This window comes from Temnothorax curvispinosus, unplaced genomic scaffold, assembly GCF_003070985.1.
Source record: "Temnothorax curvispinosus isolate PA1 unplaced genomic scaffold, ASM307098v1 QBEX01004775.1, whole genome shotgun sequence".
In the NCBI taxonomy this organism is placed as follows: Eukaryota; Metazoa; Arthropoda; class Insecta; order Hymenoptera; family Formicidae; genus Temnothorax; species Temnothorax curvispinosus.
The window spans coordinates 1443692-1467598 of record NW_020214555.1 but is presented as its reverse complement, the minus strand read 5'-3'; the positions used below and the strand labels follow the sequence as shown (position 1 = coordinate 1467598).

The following is a 23907-nucleotide window of genomic DNA, read 5'->3' as shown; positions in this document are numbered from 1 at the left end:
ACAAGATTTTTTTCACAAAGTGTGGTCTATAGTGGTAGAGCGCCAGACTCGTAATCTGAGGAACCAGGTTCGAGTCCACTAGAGCCGTGGAATTTTTTTCCGAAAACTGCGTGCAATCAGGCCCTTGTGCGGAGCAAACTGGGCTCCGTCTTTCGGACAGAGACGTTAAGCCGTTGGTCCAAAGGGTTAAAGTGAGATATAATCGAAATTATGATTAAAAACAATATAATTTCAGGCATTATCCCTCTTATTACAATTGTGGCAATAAACGTTGCCAGCTCGGCAGCCGCCGCTAATTCTGTTGAAATAAATAGACATTATATATAAGTATATACTTAATTAAGATAAAATAATATTACTGCGACGCTCGACGCCTCAAATTTGTATTACTTTTATCACATTACTTTTTATCACAGGGCACAACAAACTTGAGCGAACGACTGATTTTAAATGAGCCTGAATGAGCCTGCAGTAGAGGACGAGGCAGGCCTGTTCGTTTTAGCTGAACTTGTTGCACGGTTCATCTTTTCTCTTTTTCTCTTCAACGTGAAAAGAAAAAGAGGAAAGACGAGCCGTGCAACAAGTTCAGCTAAAACGAACAGGCCTCGCGCGAGAGTCGTGGCGGCGGCGCGGCGCTGCGTTCCGGAGCCGCAGCGATGGAGTCGGTGTGTGCTTGCAGGTGTGTGTTGTTGTCGTCCGGGTGACAGCTAACCACTAAACGGCGTGCCAGGCTCGAGTAACGTCGCGTTCCGACGTACATACGTCGACGACGGGTCGCCGGCGACGAGTATATACCCCACGGCCGATTCCTGGCGTCGACCTGACCGTCCTGCAGCGAAGACCTGGCGAATACTTCCCGCACATTGCACACATGAAGTCCGTGACACCGATTTCCTTAGTTATACGCGAATCGTCGTACGTTTTCTCGAAGCGGAACGAAGATTGTTAACTCCTCGGGGAAAGGGAGCAAACTGCGAGAGACCGCGGTTGAGAAAACAAGCTTACCGATCGAATTTTACACGTAGGTTTAAATTATGTCCTTCCCACGTTTCTTATATATATTCGTATTCGTATCTATATACCCTTCGGAGCGTGAAACTAAAAAGAAATAAAAGATGCACAAGGTGAATCGACAAGCTGAACCGAGTAGCTTCCGTAATCATCTGTAACGCATGGAGAATGGAACTCGCTAGACAGAATCGCAGTTCGTTTGCCTCGGCTTTCTGTTTTCTACTGACACTCGCTGTACTTGGAGTAAGATGCTCATACTACCTTAAATCATACATTGACGTTTTAGAAATAAACACAAGAATGCAGTTAAATATTAAAGGGTAAAATTTTGAACCAATAATTTAAGTTAAATAATAACATTTTGTCATTTTTAACTATTATATAATGTGTATTTAAAATTTATTATTTTAATATAAAACAGTATTATTTTAACTCCATTAATTTAACTTAAAGTTAAATTAACATTGTTACATTAGTTACATTAACGACATATTGAGTAGGAGCAGTGGCGATAGAAATGGTTAAAAATGATTAAAATTGAGTATAAATTGTCACTATGAATTTAATAGTCTGCAAGTACCGAGAAAAGTAGCTAAAAAGGCACAATATACACTCACATTAGCAATATGTATTTTCATACTTTTTCCAATTTAAAATAAAAACTGGTGTACATTTAGGTTTTAGAAATCTAGAAAGATTGTTAGAGGAATGAAACGAAGATTCGAGTGAATGAAATACGATTAAAATGAATTGTGAGAGAAGTCTCGAAACGAGGACTCGCTCGACGTCGCACGAATGAGGGACGAATGGCGGGAACGTGATTCAAATTGAAAACGTGTTGAGCTGATATGGAAACAATGGACATGAAAGTGAAAAGAAAATGTATAGCTAAACGGGACAGGCATAAAACATATACTCGTGTGGATATTGCGAACAGTATAGTTTCGTGTTTAAAATGAGATTGATGTATGTTTAGGCTCGGAAAGATAGACCGAGGATGAAACAAAGTGAACGAAACGCGATTGGGAAACGAGCGGATTTCTAAATCTCGGCCGACACCGCGCAAACGAGGTACGGATGGCGGGGAACGTGAAAAAGAGAAGAGAGCGCGAGGAAATGGATGCTCTTAATTGTCAATTTTACGAGACGAGAGTAGCGAAGGTCAGCTGTTATCGTTATCGTCGTCGGCGATGCCGCTGTTTATCGACGTCGCGCGCTGATCACGAAAAGTCCGCGAGGCGATAAAGTAATTATAGAACGCGAAAAGAAAAAGAAGCAATAAGGCTCGTCGGTTATTTGTCGCTTACTAAAACCATATGTCGGGATTGGTGCGATCTGAATTAACGAGCTAATATCAAACGTTGCGCGAATGCGTGAAAGAAATCTCGCGAAAGAATTCATTCGCAACAATGGAGAGTTTATTTGGCGTAAGATTTTATATTTTCAGTCAGAGATCGAATCTACAAAAATTACAGTTTTTTTTTTTAAGTATAATTTTCAAAGCTACATATTAATAAATATATATATATATATATATATATATATATATATATATATATATATATGTATATGTATTTTGTCATTTCTAGATCCCTATAAAAACGGTCGAGAGACGACGATTTTCTTTGAGAGGAACGTCTTGTCGATTTATCGTTTTACTTCACTCGGAGAAGGACATTGAAAAATTACTCACATCTTTAACACGTTATTATCGCACTGCTGAGGGCGAGGGGCTAATTAAAGCACGACGGAGCGTAGAACTTCATTAAGATAATCGGTCACCATAAAACAAGCAGCTGACCGCGCGAGCTTGTTCAAAGATTGATCGACAATCGTGCCACATGCGGCTGTTGTCCACTGAACTGTTCTCAATTGTTTGCCGGTTATCGTATTGCCGTGTTTACTGATTGAATTGTTGGGGATTGTTCAATATCGTGGGTGGGAGAATGCGATATTTTGCATTGTGTCTGAACAACGCTAACATCAGTCGTTATCTATATTAGCTATATGGAAAAACGTCGCCGCGATAATACCAGGAGCGTATCCATAAAATTATTATGTTCTGGATAATTAAAAAATCGTTAAAGTACATAATTAATTATAAATTAGCGATTTGTCCCTTTTTCCGATGATGCCGTGAAGCTGAAAAAGAGAAACAGCTCAACAAGATATAACGCTTAATTGATCATATTTATTGATAAAATTAAATCTAGATAACGGAGAAATTAAAGATTAATTATCTCTGATATTTACAATGAATGATTTATGGCAAATGATAATGATTTTTCTTTTTTCTTCCGTTTGGCAATTCCTTCATCAATTATCGAGATGCAACGCGCATTGCCGCTCAGTCGCGACTAAGTTTGTTGCTACGTTTTTTCCTAGATCAATTGCATGTTATCATTTGCATCACATACATCGCATTCATGCGACACGTTCGTTGATTCCTTTTCCATTTGTCGATAGACTGGCGAGGGGCCGACGCTGCTTGAACCACGATTTTTTCGACGTGGAAGAAAACCGATTGGAGGCGCCGGAGGCTCGACCGTGGATTTCCCCTTCCTCGTTGCGGATAGTTAATATCCAACGTTCACCCCCAGCTGAAGACTCGAGCCGGAGACACGAACTAACGAGCAAGGAGGAGTGTACTCTCGTTCATCGGCGTGCGCGGATAGACATCGTGTTCGACTTGCTCGTACGAACGTAATTTAACGCTAATTTTTATTAAGTAAGCCTGAGATTTCTATATCTCCAATATAATGATATAAATTTTGTAAAGTGTCCCCGAATAAGCGGTTCAAATTGTACAAATCGAATTTTCTTTCTGACAAATAGTAGTTAACAGTGGAAATCAGGAGATCTTTGGAAACTAAACTTTTTATATTAATAAACTACAAAACTATGAATTTGAATCTCCTTCAACATTTTCTCTGAGGAAAAATATTGACTTTGCTTTTGAATCATATCAAAAGGATCATTAACATTGGACCTGTTTATTTTGAGACATTTTGCATACAATGGATAGAATTATAAACTGAAAAAGAACTTCAAATCATTTATCATTTTACTGGTATCGGAAATATTATAAAATCATACAATTAGAATTTGATTCCTCGATTAATTTTGTAATCCAAGATTTTATTTGCGAAATGCAGGCAATTTAATTTTTCTTTCTTTAACGTACTTATCTGTATATCCTAAGATATCATATAGTAGTATTTATTAATGCTTCACCTTCTGGTGCTTACATAGCAGTTTAGCCTGCCAGATTTTACACAACTATACATTTGTCAAATCCTGTTTCCGGTTTTTACATTTCGCTGTTACGATTCTGCTTATAAACTACTCAAATAATGCTTATTTTTGAATTTTACATTTGAACTATTTACTCTTTTTTCTTTCTCCATCTTTCTAATCTTATCTCTTTCAAACCTTTCATCTATCCGTACCCTGCTCCATCGTCACTCAGCATATCAGTCATTCTTCTTTTCCAACTCTCCACTTTTTTACATCTCGTACTTACATGTCGCATATCTTCGTTTTCTTTCCCGCATAGTCTACATTTTCTCCATTCCTCCAATACATATTCCCTTTTGTCTCATTTCCACACCTCATTCTCGCTATTAGGCTTGTCTTTTCCTTCCCTTTTTTGACTCCATCTTTGATATATCTAGGCAGCCATCCTATTTTGACATCTTTATAATCCTTACACGCTTTTGAGTTTTCAATTTTTTCCGCTTTCTCTCCTGCATATCTACTTCTCTGTCTCTTGACACCATGCAATCAATACCTTCATCTCCTATCCTTATCAGTTCTTCCTCGCTCAGGCCGCATCTCTGTATGTACTCTCTTTACTTTCTGTTGACCAATCTTGTATATCTTCTCTGCTTTCTTCCTCCTTTTTTTCTTTCCAGCATTCTCTTAGAATTACATTTCCGTTATCAGTTCTCATTTTCTCTTCATATTTTTCCGCTCTGCATCCCGCTACAATTCTTCGCTCTTTTCATTTCTTCTTTCATCACATACTCCGGGGTAGATCTTTGTAAACCTAGAATCCACCTTATGTATCTCTCTTGCACTACCTCTACCTTCTTCCTTTCTCTGTATCCCCATATCTCTACTCCATACAACATTATTGGTTTTATAATTCTATCGAACAATTTCATTCTTTATATTATATCCAGGTTAAACTTTTCTTTCTCTATAACTCCATATCCATGCCATTGCAATTTTTCCTTTCCTTAAGATATCATATAATATTTTTAATTATTTGATATAATGAACTGTTTGTTGCTGAGCATTGCAAATAAAATCAATGTCTCCGAATCATTATATTAAGTCGCTGAACAAGGTCGTGAGCGCGTTATAGTATATATCAAAGATAGCAGGATGTACCAAGAATCGTAATCGATACTCTGCAGTATTAATTTTCAAACATCATATTTTTATCATCATATTTTAACGAGGTATATTAAGATCAGTTTCTCAATCCCTAGACTTGAATGGCGAACGAACGAACAGTGATCAGAGGGAAGCTTATCGTCTAGAAGCGAAGGCGCATGGATTTTAATTTTCTAACTTTGACAAGTCGAGAATCTTGCCTATAATTGAAACGATAATAGCCTGGTTGTCGCGTCGTATTTTTCAACGGGTGGCTCTGTAAGAATTGAGGAGAAGGATTTACCAGAGAGGGACGACTTTTCGTTCTCTCGCTTGTTGTGAGATTTATGAGCGGATTGTCACATGCTCCGTGAAGGCGATAACGGGGTACTGTCGTAAGCGGCACGAGAGCAAGTCGACAGATAAGAATTGCCAGTAGCGGTAGATCAGATCCTGCCATCGCGGTTGTAGCGGCGATTTCTCTGCGCGGCTCGTGTTTCCGTGGGATCGGCAGTAGTGGTGATGGTTTATCGATAGTGCCGTGATAGAGGCGACAGCGGCAGTAGCGACGGCAGTGATCGTTATCGAGGAGTTTTATAAATCAGGGGTTACCGCTTTCCGATTTCGTTTCGTGAAGGTTCCGTGAAACTTCCGATCTTCCCCGCGGAAGATTGCAAACTGGTGGTCAATCGCGAATACGTGGGGATGTTATGTAAGCTATGTATTCGCGTTCGGTAAACACATTCGACACTCCCGGGTCGGGATCGGATTTGCAATACGCTACAATGTTACACAGTCGCGACGATCTGAATACGATTGAATCAAGTCGAATAAAAATATCAACTACTTTATTGAAATAAGTTGCGGTCCATTGATTCATTTTCGCAAAGCGTTTAAATTCAGGTGTCATTGAAACACCGGTCCTTTTTGTATATCATGTACATATAATGTATTTCTTGATCATGTATTGAAAATGTGAAACAAATTCTAATTGTCAGCGTACAGAGTATACCGGGTTCACACACAGTTTCCGACTTTTAAGTGACGTACGAGACGGGAGACATATCGATCATGTATTTCAACACGTGTTGGTTTACTCAGCGCGACGTGAGGAATCCCGGTCTTTCAGGTGATCAAGTTACTTGGTCGAAGGATGTACGTCAAAGGCAGCACGAGGACAATCTGTGCGGATGGTTGAGTTTCGACGAGGTGGCGAGTTACGAGGAAGATGCGCGGTTGAAGACCGAGGAGCCAGAGGAGGAGGACGAGAAGGAGCGTGACGAACGGGGTTCAGGGATGTCTACGGTATCGATTAATAAACTACAAGTTCTATGGGACCACTTTATCCACGCCGAACCCCAGAGTTACGAGGTATTAGCACAGTTTTTGGGAACAATCTCTTAATTTTCGGAACTCTACTTATTTTTCTCTTTTTTAAGCTTTTGTGAATTTTTGTCGTTTAATTTTAACAAGATTCGACCATAATAAGTCTATTATGGTAAGGAATCTTTTTCCTACGCGTTGTACATCGATACAACGCGTAGCATGGGAATAAATTATTGTTGTCAAGTTCAACAACATTTAATTGTAGCCTCGAAGCCTATTGCATTGTAATTGGATTGTTTCCGCGACCGAAGATACCGCACTGTAGCGGCTTACGAAAGAAACGGATGCCTTACAAGTTATCTGCGCCTTGCTCGTCAATACTTCGTGGAGGGCGTCGAAATAATACATTTTTCGGCTATACAATCTTTTCAATCTTTTCAACTGATCGAAAAACCGCATTATTTAATGTCTCTCTCGTATAATAATAGAATTAAAAAAAAAAAAAAACAGATATAATTAGATACAATTATGTGAAATGCGCTAACAAAATATGACACATGTATCTATTTTTAAATTATAATTTGTAGTAATTATGAGATTTCAATTGTGTAATTTTCTCTGAACGACATATTTTCATTGCGGACGGTTATTTCCATCGTGAATCACGCGTGTACGTGCTCGATCGCATGTCTGCAGTAAACAGTCTTCGTCATACGCATGCATTAAAAGACCATTAGACAACAATCCCTATTTCTGTCGGTGAAGAATAGCTAAAATTCGGAGTGCTCCAGTTTCATATCTATATGGCTTTTTTTTTATTAAATTGTGAATATCAGAAACAGCGGTCCGCAAGTATGTCATTTTGCAATATGCTTAATCGTTATGTTTTTCATTTTATGCTCGCTAAAATGTTGATTACTATATCGCGCAGAGACGCGAGCCAAAATTATCTTTGTCAATTTTGGCAAGTAAATGAATAAAATGTCTGTATTTTTTCTTATCTCGAGCACAGTCATTTATTCACTAATTTTCTCTTTGAAGTAATATTTTAACTTGGCTTTTTTTTACGAATATTGTATCGTATCTTCTGAATTGCCGAATTCACGTTTACGGATTGAATAATTAGTTTTAATTATTGTACGAGTTCTACATAACTGGTTTTGCGAATACATTCTTTTTTTTACAAAAGATATTTGCTCGTTTCATACAAATTCTGTTGATAAATACTCCGACAAACATTGATATCACAATGATTGTTTCAGAAATCGTCGTGGCTTGATATATTTCTGGCGGAATTGCTCGCGCAAATTAAAGAAGGCAAAGACGTAAAAGATGTTCTGTCTTGTTGGTGAGAATCTCATATTATTATATTAATGCATTTATTATTATTATTATGTGCGAATTCTGCGCAATATTTCTCGTAAAGTTGACGCGATACTTTCTAGGAAACGTATTCAATTACGCGTTTATTTTTATGACTCACTGTCTTTGCCTCAACCGCAATGTGAAAATTCGATCGCACTTCTGCGGTTGCAATTGAGAATTTTTATTATAGCTAGAAGCTGACTTTCGATCTGGTAGCTCGTTTTATTTTTTTCTGCCAGTCACGCTTGTTAATTGTATTTATTTATTTAAATGTTTTAAATACCTGATTAAACTTGCTAGCGTGTTGATTACAATATTCATACATACATAGTATAAAAAATCATTGACCTGCTATTGTGTATTCTGTTGTGAATCACTTTCTGATAAGCGCTAAGTTTTCCTTTCTTTATTGTTCAATGTAAAAGGCGGTATCACATGAGCTACTAGAAATAACAAATATGTACGTAACTGTCGTATCTCATTGATAACTCACATCTGATAACTCAATTATTGAATGAGATAGTAAAAAAAATAGGTACACATCAAGCACATCCGTTTGTTTCAGTTCGGTTGGCGTTGGCGGTGTGTCGACCCTCGTGGCCTGTGAATTGCTCTCGGATGTGCATGAATTGTGCGGAAACGACGGCGGCGAGCTGATCGGTCTGCGGAAGTATCTGGTCCAGGATCGCGGCTGGCGTTACCTGGCGGTGCTGCATCTACTAGGTGTACGTGGTCTGTCCTGCGGTCGCGAACTGGTCACGCTGCTGGTCGCTCTCTATCAAGTTGCGTTTCAAGAAGGGACCGACTCGAAGGCCAACTTGACCGCCGCGACGCAAAAGTCTAACGGCGAATCCGCCGTCGTCGAGTCATCGATACGCAACCAGTATATGAGATTTCACTGTAACGACGATACCGTCGATACGGTGAATATCGTGCTGCACGCAAAACGCAAAAGCGCTAAAAGTTCTGGCCGCAGGCGTTTCTCTCATGAGGGCGATATACCTTCGCGCAGGAGATTCGCTCGCCGGCACGCCGTCGGTGCTGCGAAGACTCAACAATCCGCCAGTCACAAACCGAAGAAACCGTCGTCGATTCTGGAAGCGCGACGCAATACACCGGAGGGTGAGACGAGCAGCGAGTTCGAGCCATTGACGGATGGCATCGATCCAGCACGTTCTCTTACGCTGAAGATTCGCCTGAATCCGATGGACTTCGAATATTTCACGTCGATCGTTAGGAGCGACGAAGAGCAGAAGTGGCGGGCTGAATTGTACGAGCTGCCGCCTCGTCCCGTAAGGAAAACGCCGCGCGACTATATCGACGAAAGGATCCGCGATGTGTTGGACGCCGATATCAGTAACTTCGAGATTAGTTTGCTGATTATACAACTGCTGCAAGGCTTGCGCGACTACGACACACCCGCTGAGCAAACGCCAGCCGTGCAGGTTTTAAAATTCGCTCTGGACACGCTCTGGTCGCTGCAGTTCGGCATAGACGACAGCAGTTTGAACGGGACGGAAAGCGCGACACTGAAGGCAGCGGCCGCCAGGCTGATGTTGACGGCTCTGGAACGTGCCTTGAGGGCCGACGAACCTACCACGGCGGTGATTCACAATGGCCTGCTGCCGATGACTCTGAGATTGCTGGAGAATGCCTGCAGCAAGCCGGTGAACGTGCTGGAGCCGGAGGAAGGTTCGCTACTGCAGGAATTCATCTTCGCTACCATCTACGGGATCGTCACATTTCTTTATTGTTTGTTGCACCAGCGTAGCAGCAACGTCGACAAGCTCTCGGATTTCCTCGAATTATTTCGACTCTTTGTTGAGAGTCAAGACGGCAGGCTCGTCGAAAGAACGATATTCGCGATTGTCGGTCTGCCCAGTGTCGATCCAGCGAAGTCGATAGCACGGGCCAAAAAGATAATCGACATAATAGGCGCGCTGACTAGCGGATTGAAGCGCGTTCGTCGTGATCTGTCGCATGCCACGCAGTGCCACAGAACGAAACACAAATCCTGCATCGATCACGTTCAGAGTCATCATCACTCGGACGTGCTCGGAGCACCGTACGCCCAACCAATCGTTGGTGTGGCCGATAAACAAGTGTGCTGCATTTCCTCATTATTCGCGACACTCACGAGTTTACTGAAAGAATCTCATCTATTCGCGAGCGAGTTACAGGTGAGACTGATCGGGATAATTACCGCCGCGGGTACGTGCTGTTGCTTCCCGCCGAGGACCCTCGTCTCGAGCGTTATCGCCTGTCTCAAAAAACGCGACCCCTCGACGTATGCGCCAGCCGTGGCGTTCCTGGAGCGTACTCTTTTCAGAGAATTGGGCGCTTGCTCGACGACGGATACATGCAACACCTGTGATAAACCGACAAATTACTCATGGGACTTTTTGGAGTTATACATTGACTTGCTGTGCCCCGACGATCCGAAACTCTGTTACGTAGTCATGGCGCATCTGCTGAAGGTCACACCTGGCTCTCGGTTTCACGTCAGAGAGCAGCTTCTCTTTAAAGTTTTCTATCCGACTTTCCTGCGTGCCAAAGCGCGTTACGTGACTGACAAGGGAAACGCAACGGCGAGGTTCCTTTTGCAATCCTGCATGTCCGTTATATCGTGTTTAATCGTGAACCTGAGGATGTGCGAGAAATTCATGGAGATAAACGGACTGCACGAGATACTGTCTCTAATAGCGGACGCGGCGTTCACTAGGAGCGTTTACGCTCTTCTGGAAGTCACCGCGACCGTAGAGATCTGGCGGATTTGTAAGGAGCTCAACAATACGGAAAGTATTGAGGCACCGGCGACGAAGTTCCTCTTTGAAACCCTCGACAGAGAGACAAACGGATTGTTCGTCGGGTTACAGCGTCTCGAGGAACTGAGAGTGGGTGAGAAAGCGGACCAGCAAGGCGAGAAGGATGTACGTAATACGCATTCTGACAATCAAGAAGCTGAATTATCTGCTCTGAAAGATTTGAGAACGGAGACCGCTGAGGCGGTTGAAGATCTCGACGATACTCTAGCGCAACTGCCTGAAAATGATATTCACCGCGAACAATTAGAGAATAAGACTGATGCGACAGATACCGCAACGATCTCGAATTCGCTTGAGAAATTTCACCCTCTTATCAAGGAGGCTACCGAAGTGTGCGACGACGAGGACGCGTCGTACGACAAATTTAGCCTGCATCAGGCTAGCGCGGCTTGGAGGGCTGCCGCAGGAGTAGCGCTGTGCAGCCCGAAATTCCGCGCTGAACTATCAGCGCATTCAGTATCCGGGAAATCGTTGCATTTGTTCAAGTTGTTAACTGTGGGCATTGCCACGGATAGTATTGAAGGTATAGTTGCGACATGTGGAATGATAATACCTGAAAAATTATTGTTAAGAAATTATTAATGAATCGTATCGTATTTCTTTTTTTCTTCAGATAAATCGGCGCATAAGCTCTTCGAGGCCCTGATTACGTGTTGTCTGATATCTCCGTTGGGTAAGTGTATTTATGTTACGAATGCGATTAATAAAGAGCGTAACAGACACACACATCGGTTACGTATGTATATACATGTATATCAGTCGCTCGTGCAGCTGCGGCGTTATAATCCGAAGATGTTTCGCGCGTTTACTCGTCGAGAAAAACAGTTCGAAGAACGTAGGCGGATAGTAAACGTCATTCTTGAAATCACTTGACCGGTTATTTTATTACACGTGGAATTATATTTGATATTTGCTTTATTGAACTATTATTTCGTTGCCATTGCTGATTTTGTATAACGACAAACACATTCTGCGGTGCAGATGATTGTGACATTGTCATGGAGTTAGGAAAGACACTGATGAATACCGGGATAACGCTTGGCCGTGGAATAGCTGTGATAGTGGACGCGGTCTTGAAGGTCTCTATGCTGAAGCCAGCGCAAGAAAACAGCATACAGCAACAACCGCGTCCCAGAGTACGTGTTGATAATGTTTTAAATCTCAACATCAGTTATTAAAAATCCAGAACCTTGAATATTTATTAATGGAATTATTTTATTACAGCTACCAACCGTGTCGTTGGAAACTCTACCGGATTACGGTGCGGAAGATAGCAGTACCGGCGAATATGTAACCGCTGACGATGGATATGAAGCGGATATCGAAGTGCCTGGAAAAAATACCAGCAACAGCGTCTCCAAGAAAAGCAGCAGCCCACTTGGACCTGTGATAGAACCGAGAGGTCACGCCAATGCGCATCCTGCTCTATGTTCCTTGGCGATAGATCTTTTAATTCATTTCAGTGAACAGTAAGTCCTGATCACTTTTGCGAATACATATGTTAATGTATTACATTATTTTTACTTCATGAAATCCTTTTTCACAGAGGTTTAGATTTAGAGAGAGGATCAATAATAACTGGTGGATTGCGAAGGGTCACTCTTACTTGTCGAGAAAGTGCCTCAAGTTGTGCTGCTCTCGCGGCCTCAGGAACTATTATGAAGATATTGAATGGTTTTAAAAACATATTTACGGATAACGATCCGCGATATCGAGGTAGTTTTAGCACGTAGGAAGGTATATGTATTCACAAAATATTAGCACACTGTACAGTGAATTTTTACAGACTTGCAGCATGCGGCACTGGAAGTTTTCACATTATTGGCGACGCAATCAATCTCACCGACGGAGTTAGTCGCGTATCTATCGTTTTTCAAAGTGAAGAAACCGCTGTTGTTGCTCTTGCTGGAGCCATTATATCACTTGGTATTGGCCGCACGACCTCAGCCAAATTTCATTCTGTCGTTTCCCGCGCAATACGACACGAAAACGTCGCTGAAGATCCAGACAGAGGAACACAAGAATCTAGAGAAAGCCGAGAACCTCGTGAACAATTTTAGAAAGAAGCATCTTGCTGCGGGAATTTGCAGTCCATGGTCCGTACATGCAACGTGCCTGCCCGTCGGGCCGGAACTTGCTTGGTCGGTGTGGTTGCACGGTTGCTCCGCTTCCATGTGGTTAAGGGTAGAAAGGGGGCTATCGGTCGGCGGGCGTGCGACTGCTCACAGCACTTCCCCGTTGCTTGATTCGGACAGCGAGAGTTTATCAGACTGGGGTATTCTTTCTGATGACTGGAGTCGGGATGGTTAGTAGAGAGAGAAAACAATTATTAATCAACAATTATGTTTATTGTCCCTAATTGCACACTTACGTTATTACGTTACGTGGTAAAAGTTTTATTTTATCGGTAACAATAAATTCGTTATTTTTTATTCGGACGTATTCATGAAATTGTCACGAAAAGAACAAATATTGATCTCTGATCCTTCTTCTAGTCGTAGAAGGTTCTGTGTCGCCACCCATGCCAACATCGATAATACATTTGATGTCCATCGGGTTCGAGTCGCTGGTTTTGGAAACTTGGCTCGATCTCAGATCAGGTATATATTTTTAAAATTTGCTAATTATCTATAAAGCTCGAAAGCTTGCATTGACATTGATTTCATAATTTCTAGATAAATTAATCTTACGACTTACTCGACCGGATGATAAGACAAACCGAACGATCTCCGAAACTTCGGTAAACGGCATGCTTCCTTCGGGATGCTGGCACCACTTGACTTTAAATATTAAAGACACTGTCTTGAATAAGCGCAGTGCTGTGGTTGAAGTTACGCTCTGGGTGGACGGTTGGAAAGAAGTTAATGCTCAATTACCGTTTGACGGTTTACTGGTGAGAAAGCCTGGTACTACGTGTATTTTGTTAGGTCAAATTGGGTCGAGCAGTATTGGCGCATGGTACCTTGGGAATTTAATGATTTTTAGGTATTTTATTTTGTTATTCAGCATCCAAGTAAAATTCATATATATAACAGAATCATTTATATTTATTTAACTGTTACTCGCAGATGTCCAGTGTTTACGAAAGAGCGTGCATTGCATCTGGCAGGTCTCGGACCAAACTACACCAACTTGGCAGATTGTATTTTAAATACGATGAAACCTGATTTTGCGCCTCTTATTGCATCCGGCGCATTGAATGGCGTTCGTGAAGTGAGATACGGTTAGCAATGTATTATGATTAACAGATGTGTATAACTGTACACTAAACAGCCTAATATTGTATCTATACAAAACTTGAGACTTTAACATTTACTTTTGCGCATTGTAGAAGGAGGTAAATTTGATTTAAGCCGGCGAAAATCTTATGGTGGTACCTATCTGAGGCACGCCGTCGAGACAGTAGTATCAGAATCGAAAATCGATTGGGATATTGTTATGGACGCGACGAACTCGCATCTTAATGAGCTGCAAGATAATTTGCTTCTCAATTATGAGGCTCAAAATCCTAACGTCGTACATTTGTATCCTCAAGCTATCGCTAATCCTGCTGGTAAGTTATACTCATCACTATTGATATGTTTCTGACTGTGCAGTTCATAATGTCATGAATTATCATGTATTTTATTTAATTTTTATTTTATTTAATTTTTATTGTATTTAATTTTTATTTAATTTAATTTTTTATTTTATTTCTATTTTATTTGGATTTTATTTTATTTTTATTTATTTTTATTTATGTATTATTATTGTCATTATCTTTATAGTTGTTGTGAGAAGTATCTTTCCGGGCCAACCAGGTTTTAGAGTCGTTTCGGTCCCAGAGCACAGAGTATCGCAGCAACCGCCTCTATCGATACCTCCGATTGTATCTATTCGTTTAGAGAGCCAGCAATACCGAGGTCTTGTACCTGCGTCGATTTTAGTGGGCGGTGTACCGGTATTTTTATATCTTTTTGCGAGAGTAAGTACTTTTTTTTATAGATACTTTATATTTACATAAAAATTAATTAAGAAAGAAATAATAAAAGCGTCTGCATATCCTTTTTAAACATTAGTGAATCCTTGCAGGTGGTCGAATTAAACTCCACCGAAGAAGAACAAGCTCTGGCTCTGTCTATAGTCCTGCATCTTGTCCGTAGTGATTCAGAACTCCTGAACCAATACCGATCAGACGGCGGAACGTCACTGATTCTGCGTGTTCTAGAATCGTCTAGATGTCATGCAGGTAGACACATCCTAAAGGCGATACTGGATGCGGCATGCGATAGCTCGATCATTATCAAAGATATCGGCAGCGGTAACCATTCAATCTCACAGAATTGCGAAGCCGTTATCACAGACCCGGGGCTGATCAAAGGCGCTCTTACCGCATGGAGAGCGTGGGTTAAATACGATACGTTAAATTTACTGTTGCAAGCGTTACTACTTTTATTGCGAGATCAACATTCACATCGTGAATTTAACGCATCGCAGTTAAACAGGATCGGTATCGTGGATACGATTCTTACCTTGTGTAAGGTAAATAAAAAAATAATTCGTACATTAAAGAACACATCTGCACACAATAAAATATACATTAATACGCGATTTACATATTCTATAGTAATATCTCTATTTTTCGTAGGAACACTTTATGTACGAAATGCACGAAGAAGAGAATACCACATTGGACTCGAATACCGGAATTGCTATTGTAGAATTGATGCGCGCTTTAATGGGTGCACCGCCTGAATTTGCTCACTTGGTCGCCATCACTGATTACCTGGTCCTCGTTCATCAAGCCTCAGAGACTTATGTCACTCATTCGCGACATAATATCTATTTTATGTTGCCGCAACTCAAGGAAAAGAATTCGAAAAGGAACGATACTGTTGTCATTTCTGATGACTCGATAGGCATGGTGGAGAATAGCAAACTAAACAAGGCATTGACAAATGAACAGGTGTGATTTTTGCAGGGTAAAATTTTTTTGGTTGTGAAAATTACACGAATATTATATTTAATCGTTAATTTTTCCAGATTCAAAAAACGCGAAGTCCTAAAAAGAAGGACCGTAAAAATGTGCTGTCATCGGATAATACTAGTGCCGGAGAAGATTCCGGGATTGCAGGTAGTGATGGATCCAATCCTCAAAGCAATGTATGTATAATGAGAAATGTAAAATCTGTATACAATATAGTTTTACGTATCACTTACTCGAATCATGTATCGTGTATTATTTAGGAAAGGCAATCAACATACGCGGATGAAAGAAGAGCCTGTCAGGGTTTAGTCTGCGAAGGGCTGTTACTGTTACTGAGAGATGCTGTAAGAGTGTTACCAGACTGTCAAGTTGGATTAGTACTGAAGCACGTTTTAAGAGCTGAACTGCTATTAGTTCTAGCCAATGATCCCGATAATCGCGTACGCACAGCATTGATCAAGGTAAATAATTTCTTAGTGCAATATATATCGTATAACTTCCATCGAGACCCGGAGCGAATAAAATGTTTCATCAGTATCTTGTGATATCTTACAGGTGATACAAACCTATCTACAACGCGCTAGCGACGAAGAAGTTAATAAATTTATAAAACAAAAGTATTTCATGCATTTAGGAAATCAGATAGCTTTGTATCCCGGAAGCGAATCGTTGATTGTCGCTTTAGAAAACTTAGCTCTACGAGGTCCGACATTGGCGGCGATGCCGCCGTTAATGGCAATGATCGCAAAGGCCGCGGCCTCTGATTCGAGCGTAGCCAGGCCAATTATATCGTTTATCACTGACCTAATAGCAAAGGTAATGGGAATGGAAAATACGGTAGCAACTTCGACGTATGATCATACAAATTAATTTTTATTCCAGAATACGAGTGCACTGAAAGTACTTCTAGAGCAAGGCTTGATCGAGTCATTGGCACAAGCTTTATGCGCAATCGCGCATAAAGGTACCTCGACGTCCCTTCACCGAGACATTCATGTACTGTTTGTAGCAATCGCAACCAAACTTCTAGAATTACCGGGAAATCATCAGATGCAAGCGGTATTAGATCTACACATGATACTCGATTACATGGAACTGTCGGAGAAGTTACGGTGCCGCGCGAGTTTGACTTGCACAGCCATAAGAGACGCCCAAGTTGCGTTATTCGACGGAGAGTTGGACGTGCTCACGACTAAAATGTCGAATCCTTCGGGATTCCGTTTACGCAGTACGGCATCCTACTTGGCTTCGGCATCTTACTTTACCTCAGGTAGTGATTGCAGCGCGCCAAAGTTTCCGATACTTATGTATTTACATTCAAAAAAATTCTTTCAGTTCTCACGACGTCCAGCGAGCAGAGCGATCATGGATCCCGTTCGTCCAGCTACGCGAACTTTCACACGAATTCGCCGCCGGTGCTACGCGAACCTAGTAAAGGAGAATTGAACGATCGTTTTCGTATTATTGTGACACGCGCCGTTGAATTTATCATGGCCGCTGACACGTCGCCATCCGTCAACGAATTGCAACTAACGAGAAGACTGTTTTCCGTTCTTCTGCACGGTCTATGTAGTCCGCTGGAGAAGAAAAATCACTGGAGTAACACGTGGTCCGTCAGAACTGCTTTAAGAAAGCATACAGCTAGAATTATGGTGTGGCTGCTGGAACCGCATCAGAGTATCAATACGAGAATATACGCCATTAGATCTCTGATGGAAGAACCAAGAGCTCGTGAAATCTTGTCGTGTATCCTGGAAGTTCACCCACAGGTATTTACATTAATGAAATTAATTTAATAAAATTAAAGTTAATTGATTAAAACTAATTTATACAATATGTATTCCCATATTACGCATTTTACCTGAAATTATCTGTCTATATTGAAGTATGAAGCTCCCGAAACGAGTTACTATTGTTATTTCACACTCTTTCATTCACAACTTTTAATTTTCCAATCAACTTCTTATAAAATTGAGGCATACATGAGATAAAAATTGGGATCGAAAGCGGGACTTGTCTAAGATCGCTTTTATACAGAGGCAAAATATGAAATTATTATCTGTATTATCTGTAAATTGTGTCTAGATGGAGCAAAAGTTTACCGTGTTCTTCTGGGACCTATTGCAAAAGCGGGACGAGATGCCAAGTGCCGATGCTAGAGTGTGTGCAGAGTTGAGAGAAGCCCTGCGCGTATGGAACCTCGCCAAAGGGATAGAGCAAGCGAGCCCTGAAGTGTGGAACGACGAATTAGCTTTGTTACGTCGAGATTTGCTTCCAGATCAAGATATTTGTATCGATAATTATCCCGCGATTTTAAGGTAGACGCATATGTCATGTTTATCCCGGAAATCAGCATTTCGTTGACAAGTTAATAAAACGATGTAATTTTACGTTAGAATCAGCAAAAGATTCGATGCGTTGGCGAAACAGCTAATCGAGAGCGCCATGACTATAACGCGTTCGGTTGTGGAGGAACAAAACCGCGAGCGTAAAGTATTGATGGAGCAGTTGAAACACACGCGAGCATTAGAGGCTCAGGCGGTGGCCAGATGGAGAGACATAGCTAAGCGACTAACACACGAACGGGCGCCATGGCACTTTCCGGAAAGCTATCCGAGAAATTGGGAATTGGATCCAACCGAAGGCCCTGCGAGAGTCAGAATAAGACTTCAGAGATGTCACTTGAATATTGACAACAGATTCTTTTTGCCTGAATATCAAGACAGATTAGGTGTGCCTACAAATATTATCATAAATTGTTACGGAAAACATTCAGTTTGTCTTAAATAGAATATATTTTCCTTATTAACATTCACGTATGCAATGAAATTGAATAAATTGAATCAATTCTCCATCCATATTTTAATCTTAAATTTTACGTTTTACAGAGTCTTCCAATATCGAGATGCCATTATCGTACTTATTTACGAGCACTCGCGAAGATGCCAATACTGCGGCTCTGATCGAACGGTTGCACACGACTGAGAAAATACGTAAGATGTCTCAGGCGAAAGTAGTTACACCTAGGGCTGAATTAGCCGGAGAAGTCCTCATTGGCGAGACGTGCGTGTATTTCGTTCCGGACAACCCCGATATGCCGTTACATACGGACGTGAGCAATTTCTTTGTTTTCCATAATTATAATTTTACAATTAACTTCTTAACCATCGTTAATTATAGATAGCATTGGGTGGTTTCGATTTGGCTGTGGCTGGTGGTACTGCTTGGCGTCTCGAGGATATTCGAGAGTTGCACAGAAGAAGGTACCAATTGCAAGAGAGAGCGATCGAAATCTTTCTCATTACCGGCAGAACATACCTGTTGGCGTTCAATTCGTCCAAGGAAAGGGACGAATTTGCGACGGAACTGTCTGCTTGCAACTTACCCAGGCGAATCCCCGGCGATGACTTGGGGGAGGCTCTGGCTTTGTGGAGGAGTGGAGCGCTCACTAATTGGGAATACATAACTTGCTTGAACAAACTGGCAGGCCGTTCGTATAATGACTTGATGCAGTATCCCGTATTCCCGTTTGTTTTGGCGGATTACGTCAGTGAGAAGATCGACTTGAACAATCCGAAAATTTATCGGTAAATAATATGGGAATTATGTCGCATATACACTCGAATACACTTCTGTAATACACGCGAATACATATTGTGTATTTTACAGGAATTTTAAACGACCGATGGCTGTGCAAGATAAAAAGAATGAGCAACACTATATAAATAATTATAATGTAAGCCATTTAAAGTAATAATTGTTATTATTTGATATTTTGTTGTAGCATTACTAATAACTTTATTTTCATACAGTATTTGAAACAAACTTTAACAGAAGGATTAAATCTAATTGCCTTAAATCAAGGACCATTCCATTATGGCTCTCATTATAGTAATTCTGGAACTGTATTACACTTTTTGGTACGGCTTCCACCGTTTACTAGCATGTTCCTTTGTTATCAAGGTAGTTACAAAAAAGATTATTCTTTTTACAATGATATTTATCGAAAAGTTGATTATTGTTAAAAATCTGCTTTTACTTACAGATAACAATTTTGATATTCCTGATCGGACATTCCATGCATTGGCTACCACATGGAGATTAACTAGTTGCGATTCAACAACGGACGTGAAGGAATTGATACCAGAATTTTTCTATTTGCCTGAATTTTTATTAAACTTCGAGGGTAAATCCCAGTGCATTGCATTTAATATTGAAAAAATATTGCGCGCATAAAATAATATATAATAATACATTTGCATGTGTGTTACAGGATTCAATTTCGGTGTTCGACAAAATGGTAACAAAGTTGGAGATGTCGAATTACCGAAGTGGTGCGCCGGCGACGCACGTCTATTTATATTGGCACATAGAGCCGCGCTGGAATCTGATATTGTGAGGGAAGTATTGCCATATTGGATTGACCTCGTCTTTGGATTCAGACAGACAGGAAGACCGGCGATAGAGGCTATAAATGTTTTTCATCCCGCAGTACGTGCTCTTACGTTATCACAGCGTAGCTCTTCGAACGGATGAATATTAACAGCTCAATTCCTTGTATTTAGACTTATTATGGATTCGACGTGGAGCAGATAACCGATCCCTTAGAACGTCAAGCCTGGGAAACCATGGTACGAACTTATGGTCAAACGCCCGCGCAATTATTCAGGGCTCCCCATCCATTGATACAGAATATCGGCAATATATCGATAACTAATCAGACGCCGCAGGTTATTGAAGGCATCAATGGTAATTATCTTTCATGCATCTTTCTGCGTCTTAAAACTGTTGATCGATCAACGATAATACAAAATTATGTATTAAGTCCATTAAATTAAATCAATTAAATATTGCAACTGTATGATGTAATCGCAGGTATAAAATGGGGAAATTATGTGGGCGCGCCCGGCAATGAGCCTGTATTATGTTGGAAACTTAAGCACAAAACTCCGCTAGCTTCTCTGGTTCCTTTAGCAACCGGTGACGTTTTTGGTTTGCCTAATTACACCACGCTTCTCCTTGGCTATACCAAAGAAAAAGGTTAGTGAGTCATATCATGATTATTGCATACCATAACGCTGTTTGTGCAACGCTATTTGTACTCGAAGCTTTAAATATAGATATGAATGAAAGCGTTTTATGTTATCAGGCAGCAGCATGTTAAGCGGTATGTCTGTATTGGGTGTCGCATTAGCGTCATGGAGTGGCACAGATGGAATTGCTAGATTGAAATGTAAGAAGGAACAACCGCCAAGGCCTCTAATTAAATCTTCAGGCCTTGATCCCGTAAGTATCTTAACACACATTTCGCAATGAATAATACGTCAGCAAGAATTAAATAATAATAAAAGAAGAAAACAATTTCTTGCATTTGCAGGATTATTAAAACTATTTCTTTTGAGATAGAATATTAAATATATAATGCCCAATTGTTTTTTTTTTTTTTTTAGATTACGACATTGGCATCTACTCCTGATTGTGGGCAGCTTTGGATTGGGCATTTATCAGGCCGAATCACAGTGCATGCATATACCGTAGGGACTACGGGTAAAATCGAATTCAGTTCAGCGTCTGCGACGGTACTCCTGGCTCACAGAAGTCGGGTGACAGTGATATGTCTGTCACGTACGTTTAGCGTTGCCTGTTCCGGCGATGGCAGCGGTATCATTGCTATTTGGGACTTGAACAGGTACATAAATAAAGCTTACATATTTAAGCATGTGGAGAGATAAAGAATTATATTTGCAATTTATATATGAGTCTCACATCTGTATATTGTTATTTTGAAACAGCTTAACGTATGTGAGGTCAATAGACTGTGACCAAGGTTACGCTGTACATCTCCTGTGTATTAGCGAGACGCTCGGGGATGTAGCCGCTACTTATGACATTCCTAGATTAGAGGACAACGCGACCAACAATCAATCCGAATTAACGGTGCACACTGTAAACGCGAGGGCCGTGGGCTCCATTTTATCCAGAAGACGTGTAACGGCACTTTGTTACAGCAACGCGCCGGAGGGTGTTTCTGTCAACGTCATCGCAACTGGTTTAGACAACGGAATAATAAGGTACGATATACACATATATATACACATATGTTACTTTATTAAATTTACGAACAATTATTGAACGAAAGACTGTGTCCCTGTATAACGTAGATTATGGAGCAGTTGGGATCTGCAGTTGGTCAGAGAAATTTCGAATAACGTGAGAGGTTGCGGCGCGATAATCGCTGTGGCGTGGCCTCTGGATCAGCATCATTTGTACGCGGTCACGGAAGACTCCACCGTTCTCATTTGGGAGGGATCTAAGCGTCTCAGCAACGGTACTCCGAAATTCGTCAACTTAACGTCATACTAATCTGTAGAATCATTATCCCGTCATACTCCAATTTAAAGACGAAGAATGTGGAACGAACTGGGAAGACAGCTTATATATAAAGAAAGAGAAATAGATTGGAAGAATAAACACGATATTATTTTATATATTACATTTGTAATGTTTATGTTAATATGTAGCTTTCTCATATCGTTTCTTAGTATGATTCATTGATGTAATTAAGTTTTTTTTTCATTCTGCGTTATTATTTAAGAACTAATGTGTTCGTTTCTGCTAATCATATTCATCTTTTTTATCTTTAGTCATAATCATGACACGCATTGGAGGAAAAATGAACAATATGAAGTATTATTTTTATCGATTCTTCCGATATAATAACTATATCCGTAATTATATATTCTGCATTATATTTTTATATACATTTTTATATTGGATCATGTATTCGTATAGATTGTATATCTCATTGTTTAATGATATAATTTATACATAAAAATTTTTATAGAGTAACATACTACATAATGCAGCAACAACATATGTGTTTATACAAACTATCATTGTTTTCCAATGTTTGCATTCTTCTTGCTCATATTTCTACGCATGTATATATGTATATGTATATCAAATAAATCTTTACTGCATTAAGACACAGTTGCATTTATACAATTTATATAAATTCTGAAGTGCTTACCTTAAATCTCATTTAAGCAAGGCTCAATTATTTCGTACATAGGATAATACTTTGTCGTCCTCCTCGCAATCTGATCTGCGGTATCTCCGCTCGAGTTAACCAGGTAGGGATTCGTGTCGGGATGCAGTAGAAGAAGCTGAAGGGCCGGGGAGTTGTGCGAACTAGCGGAAACCAGATGTAGAGGTGTCTGATCACCCTTGCTTTTTGCATTAATGTCCGCTCCGTTTGCGATTAAGGTCTCGGCGCATTCCGTGTTGTTCCAACAGCACGCAGAGTGCAAAGGTTGCCATTCGTCTTGAGTTTTAGCGTCTATTTTCGCTCCAGCTTCAAGTAGATACTGTTGAGACAAAGACACGATATATACAAGAACGACTTTAAATAATTTTGTAAATGCTGAGAGAAGGAAATAAGATCTTTTTCATAAACCTACCTCCACAACTGCCACATTATTGCCGTAACACGCCCTGTGAAGCGGAGTATAGCCGTCCTTATCCGTGCAGTCCAGTAAGAGACGGTCTTTGCTCAGTAATTTCCTAATTCTCGCCAGATTTCCCTCCTCGGCAGCGCTCAGTATCGCCTTTGCATCAGGTTCTGGAGGCACAAAGATACGCTATAAAGACATACAGGCACGAAATTAATTGTAGAAAAATTCTCGGGTCTTTCGAGTTGCAGACATAAGGGTTTATACGTCCCCGATGAGTTGCGAGATGCAATTAGTTTCCGAATTTAATGCGGTGAGAGAATTCTAACCTTTCGCATTACGTTCCGCCTCCACACCGTCATCGTCGTCCTCCCAGGCGCTCATTTGCATATGCTCGCCACGCGGGCTGCTGAGAATCTTATCGCGTATCGCCTCCAGGTCTTGCAATTCGTCATTCTCCTCGTCCGATGACATGCTCGTCTTGTTTCAAACTCGACACTATCAGCTGTGCGACTTCTCTGTCTCGCAGCTGCATGCAACGAAGCTGAGCACGTGCGAATTGGAGCAAGTCCACACTCTATAC

The 23907-nt window shown here is 40.8% G+C and overlaps 2 protein-coding genes across 10 annotated transcripts; one reads left to right on the top strand and one right to left on the bottom strand.

Annotated features, from left to right (window-relative positions):
- The first annotated feature begins 656 nt into the window (after positions 1-656).
- LOC112454081 (lysosomal-trafficking regulator) lies at positions 657-22896 on the top strand. Of its 6 annotated transcripts, none has more exons than XM_025015285.1 (36): positions 657-1021; positions 3478-3706; positions 6521-6762; positions 7980-8065; positions 8648-11430; positions 11521-11580; positions 11889-12043; positions 12132-12376; positions 12454-12623; positions 12694-13212; positions 13403-13507; positions 13583-13892; positions 13976-14130; positions 14239-14460; positions 14675-14871; positions 14979-15428; positions 15535-15852; positions 15930-16049; positions 16134-16334; positions 16429-16689; positions 16756-17143; positions 17209-17642; positions 17959-18191; positions 18270-18604; positions 18762-18985; positions 19054-19460; positions 19543-19609; positions 19686-19836; positions 19919-20059; positions 20147-20364; positions 20439-20622; positions 20749-20913; positions 21023-21159; positions 21324-21562; positions 21666-21944; positions 22035-22896. In XM_025015285.1, the coding sequence occupies exons 3-36, from the start codon at positions 6688-6690 to the stop codon at positions 22234-22236; spliced, it is 10236 nt and encodes a 3411-aa protein (XP_024871053.1). In that variant the 5' UTR covers positions 657-1021; positions 3478-3706; positions 6521-6687; the 3' UTR covers positions 22237-22896. The 6 variants fall into 6 exon arrangements, 5 of the variants coding, with proteins under 5 accessions (XP_024871053.1, XP_024871054.1, XP_024871052.1 ...); XM_025015286.1 differs by having other exon boundaries at positions 3478-3714; XM_025015284.1 differs by having other exon boundaries at positions 3478-3739.
- On the bottom strand, positions 21814-23798 carry LOC112454085 (ankyrin repeat domain-containing protein 49-like). 4 transcript variants are annotated; one of them, XM_025015291.1, is made up of 4 exons: positions 23654-23798; positions 23334-23494; positions 22904-23240; positions 21814-21901 (listed from the first exon to the last, which is right to left on the bottom strand). In XM_025015291.1, the coding sequence occupies exons 1-3, from the start codon at positions 23796-23798 to the stop codon at positions 22905-22907; spliced, it is 642 nt and encodes a 213-aa protein (XP_024871059.1). In that variant the 3' UTR covers positions 21814-21901; position 22904. The 4 variants fall into 4 exon arrangements, with proteins under 4 accessions (XP_024871059.1, XP_024871058.1, XP_024871061.1 ...); XM_025015290.1 differs by lacking the exon at positions 21814-21901 and adding an exon at positions 22154-22237; XM_025015293.1 differs by lacking the exon at positions 21814-21901 and adding an exon at positions 22154-22237 and having other exon boundaries at positions 23334-23513; positions 23654-23784.
- Between the last annotated feature and the right edge of the window lie 109 nt (positions 23799-23907).

What these genes read in the sequence shown, in the direction of transcription:
- LOC112454081 (XM_025015282.1), top strand. Translation starts at nt 6,463, where the DNA reads ATGTATTTCAACACGTGTTGGTTTACTCAGCGCGACGTGAGGAATCCC. An exon ending in AGGCATTGACAAATGAACAG is followed by an intron (nt 15,853 to 15,929) that starts GTGTGATTTTTG and finishes TAATTTTTCCAG; the next exon opens with ATTCAAAAAACGCGAAGTCC. An exon ending in GGCATCTTACTTTACCTCAG is followed by an intron (nt 17,144 to 17,208) that starts GTAGTGATTGCA and finishes AAATTCTTTCAG; the next exon opens with TTCTCACGACGTCCAGCGAG.
- LOC112454085 (XM_025015291.1), bottom strand. Translation starts at nt 23,798, where the DNA reads ATGTCATCGGACGAGGAGAATGACGAATTGCAAGACCTGGAGGCGATA. An exon ending in GGCGGAACGTAATGCGAAAG is followed by an intron (nt 23,495 to 23,653) that starts GTTAGAATTCTC and finishes TTGTGCCTCCAG; the next exon opens with AACCTGATGCAAAGGCGATA. An exon ending in ATAATGTGGCAGTTGTGGAG is followed by an intron (nt 23,241 to 23,333) that starts GTAGGTTTATGA and finishes TTGTCTCAACAG; the next exon opens with TATCTACTTGAAGCTGGAGC.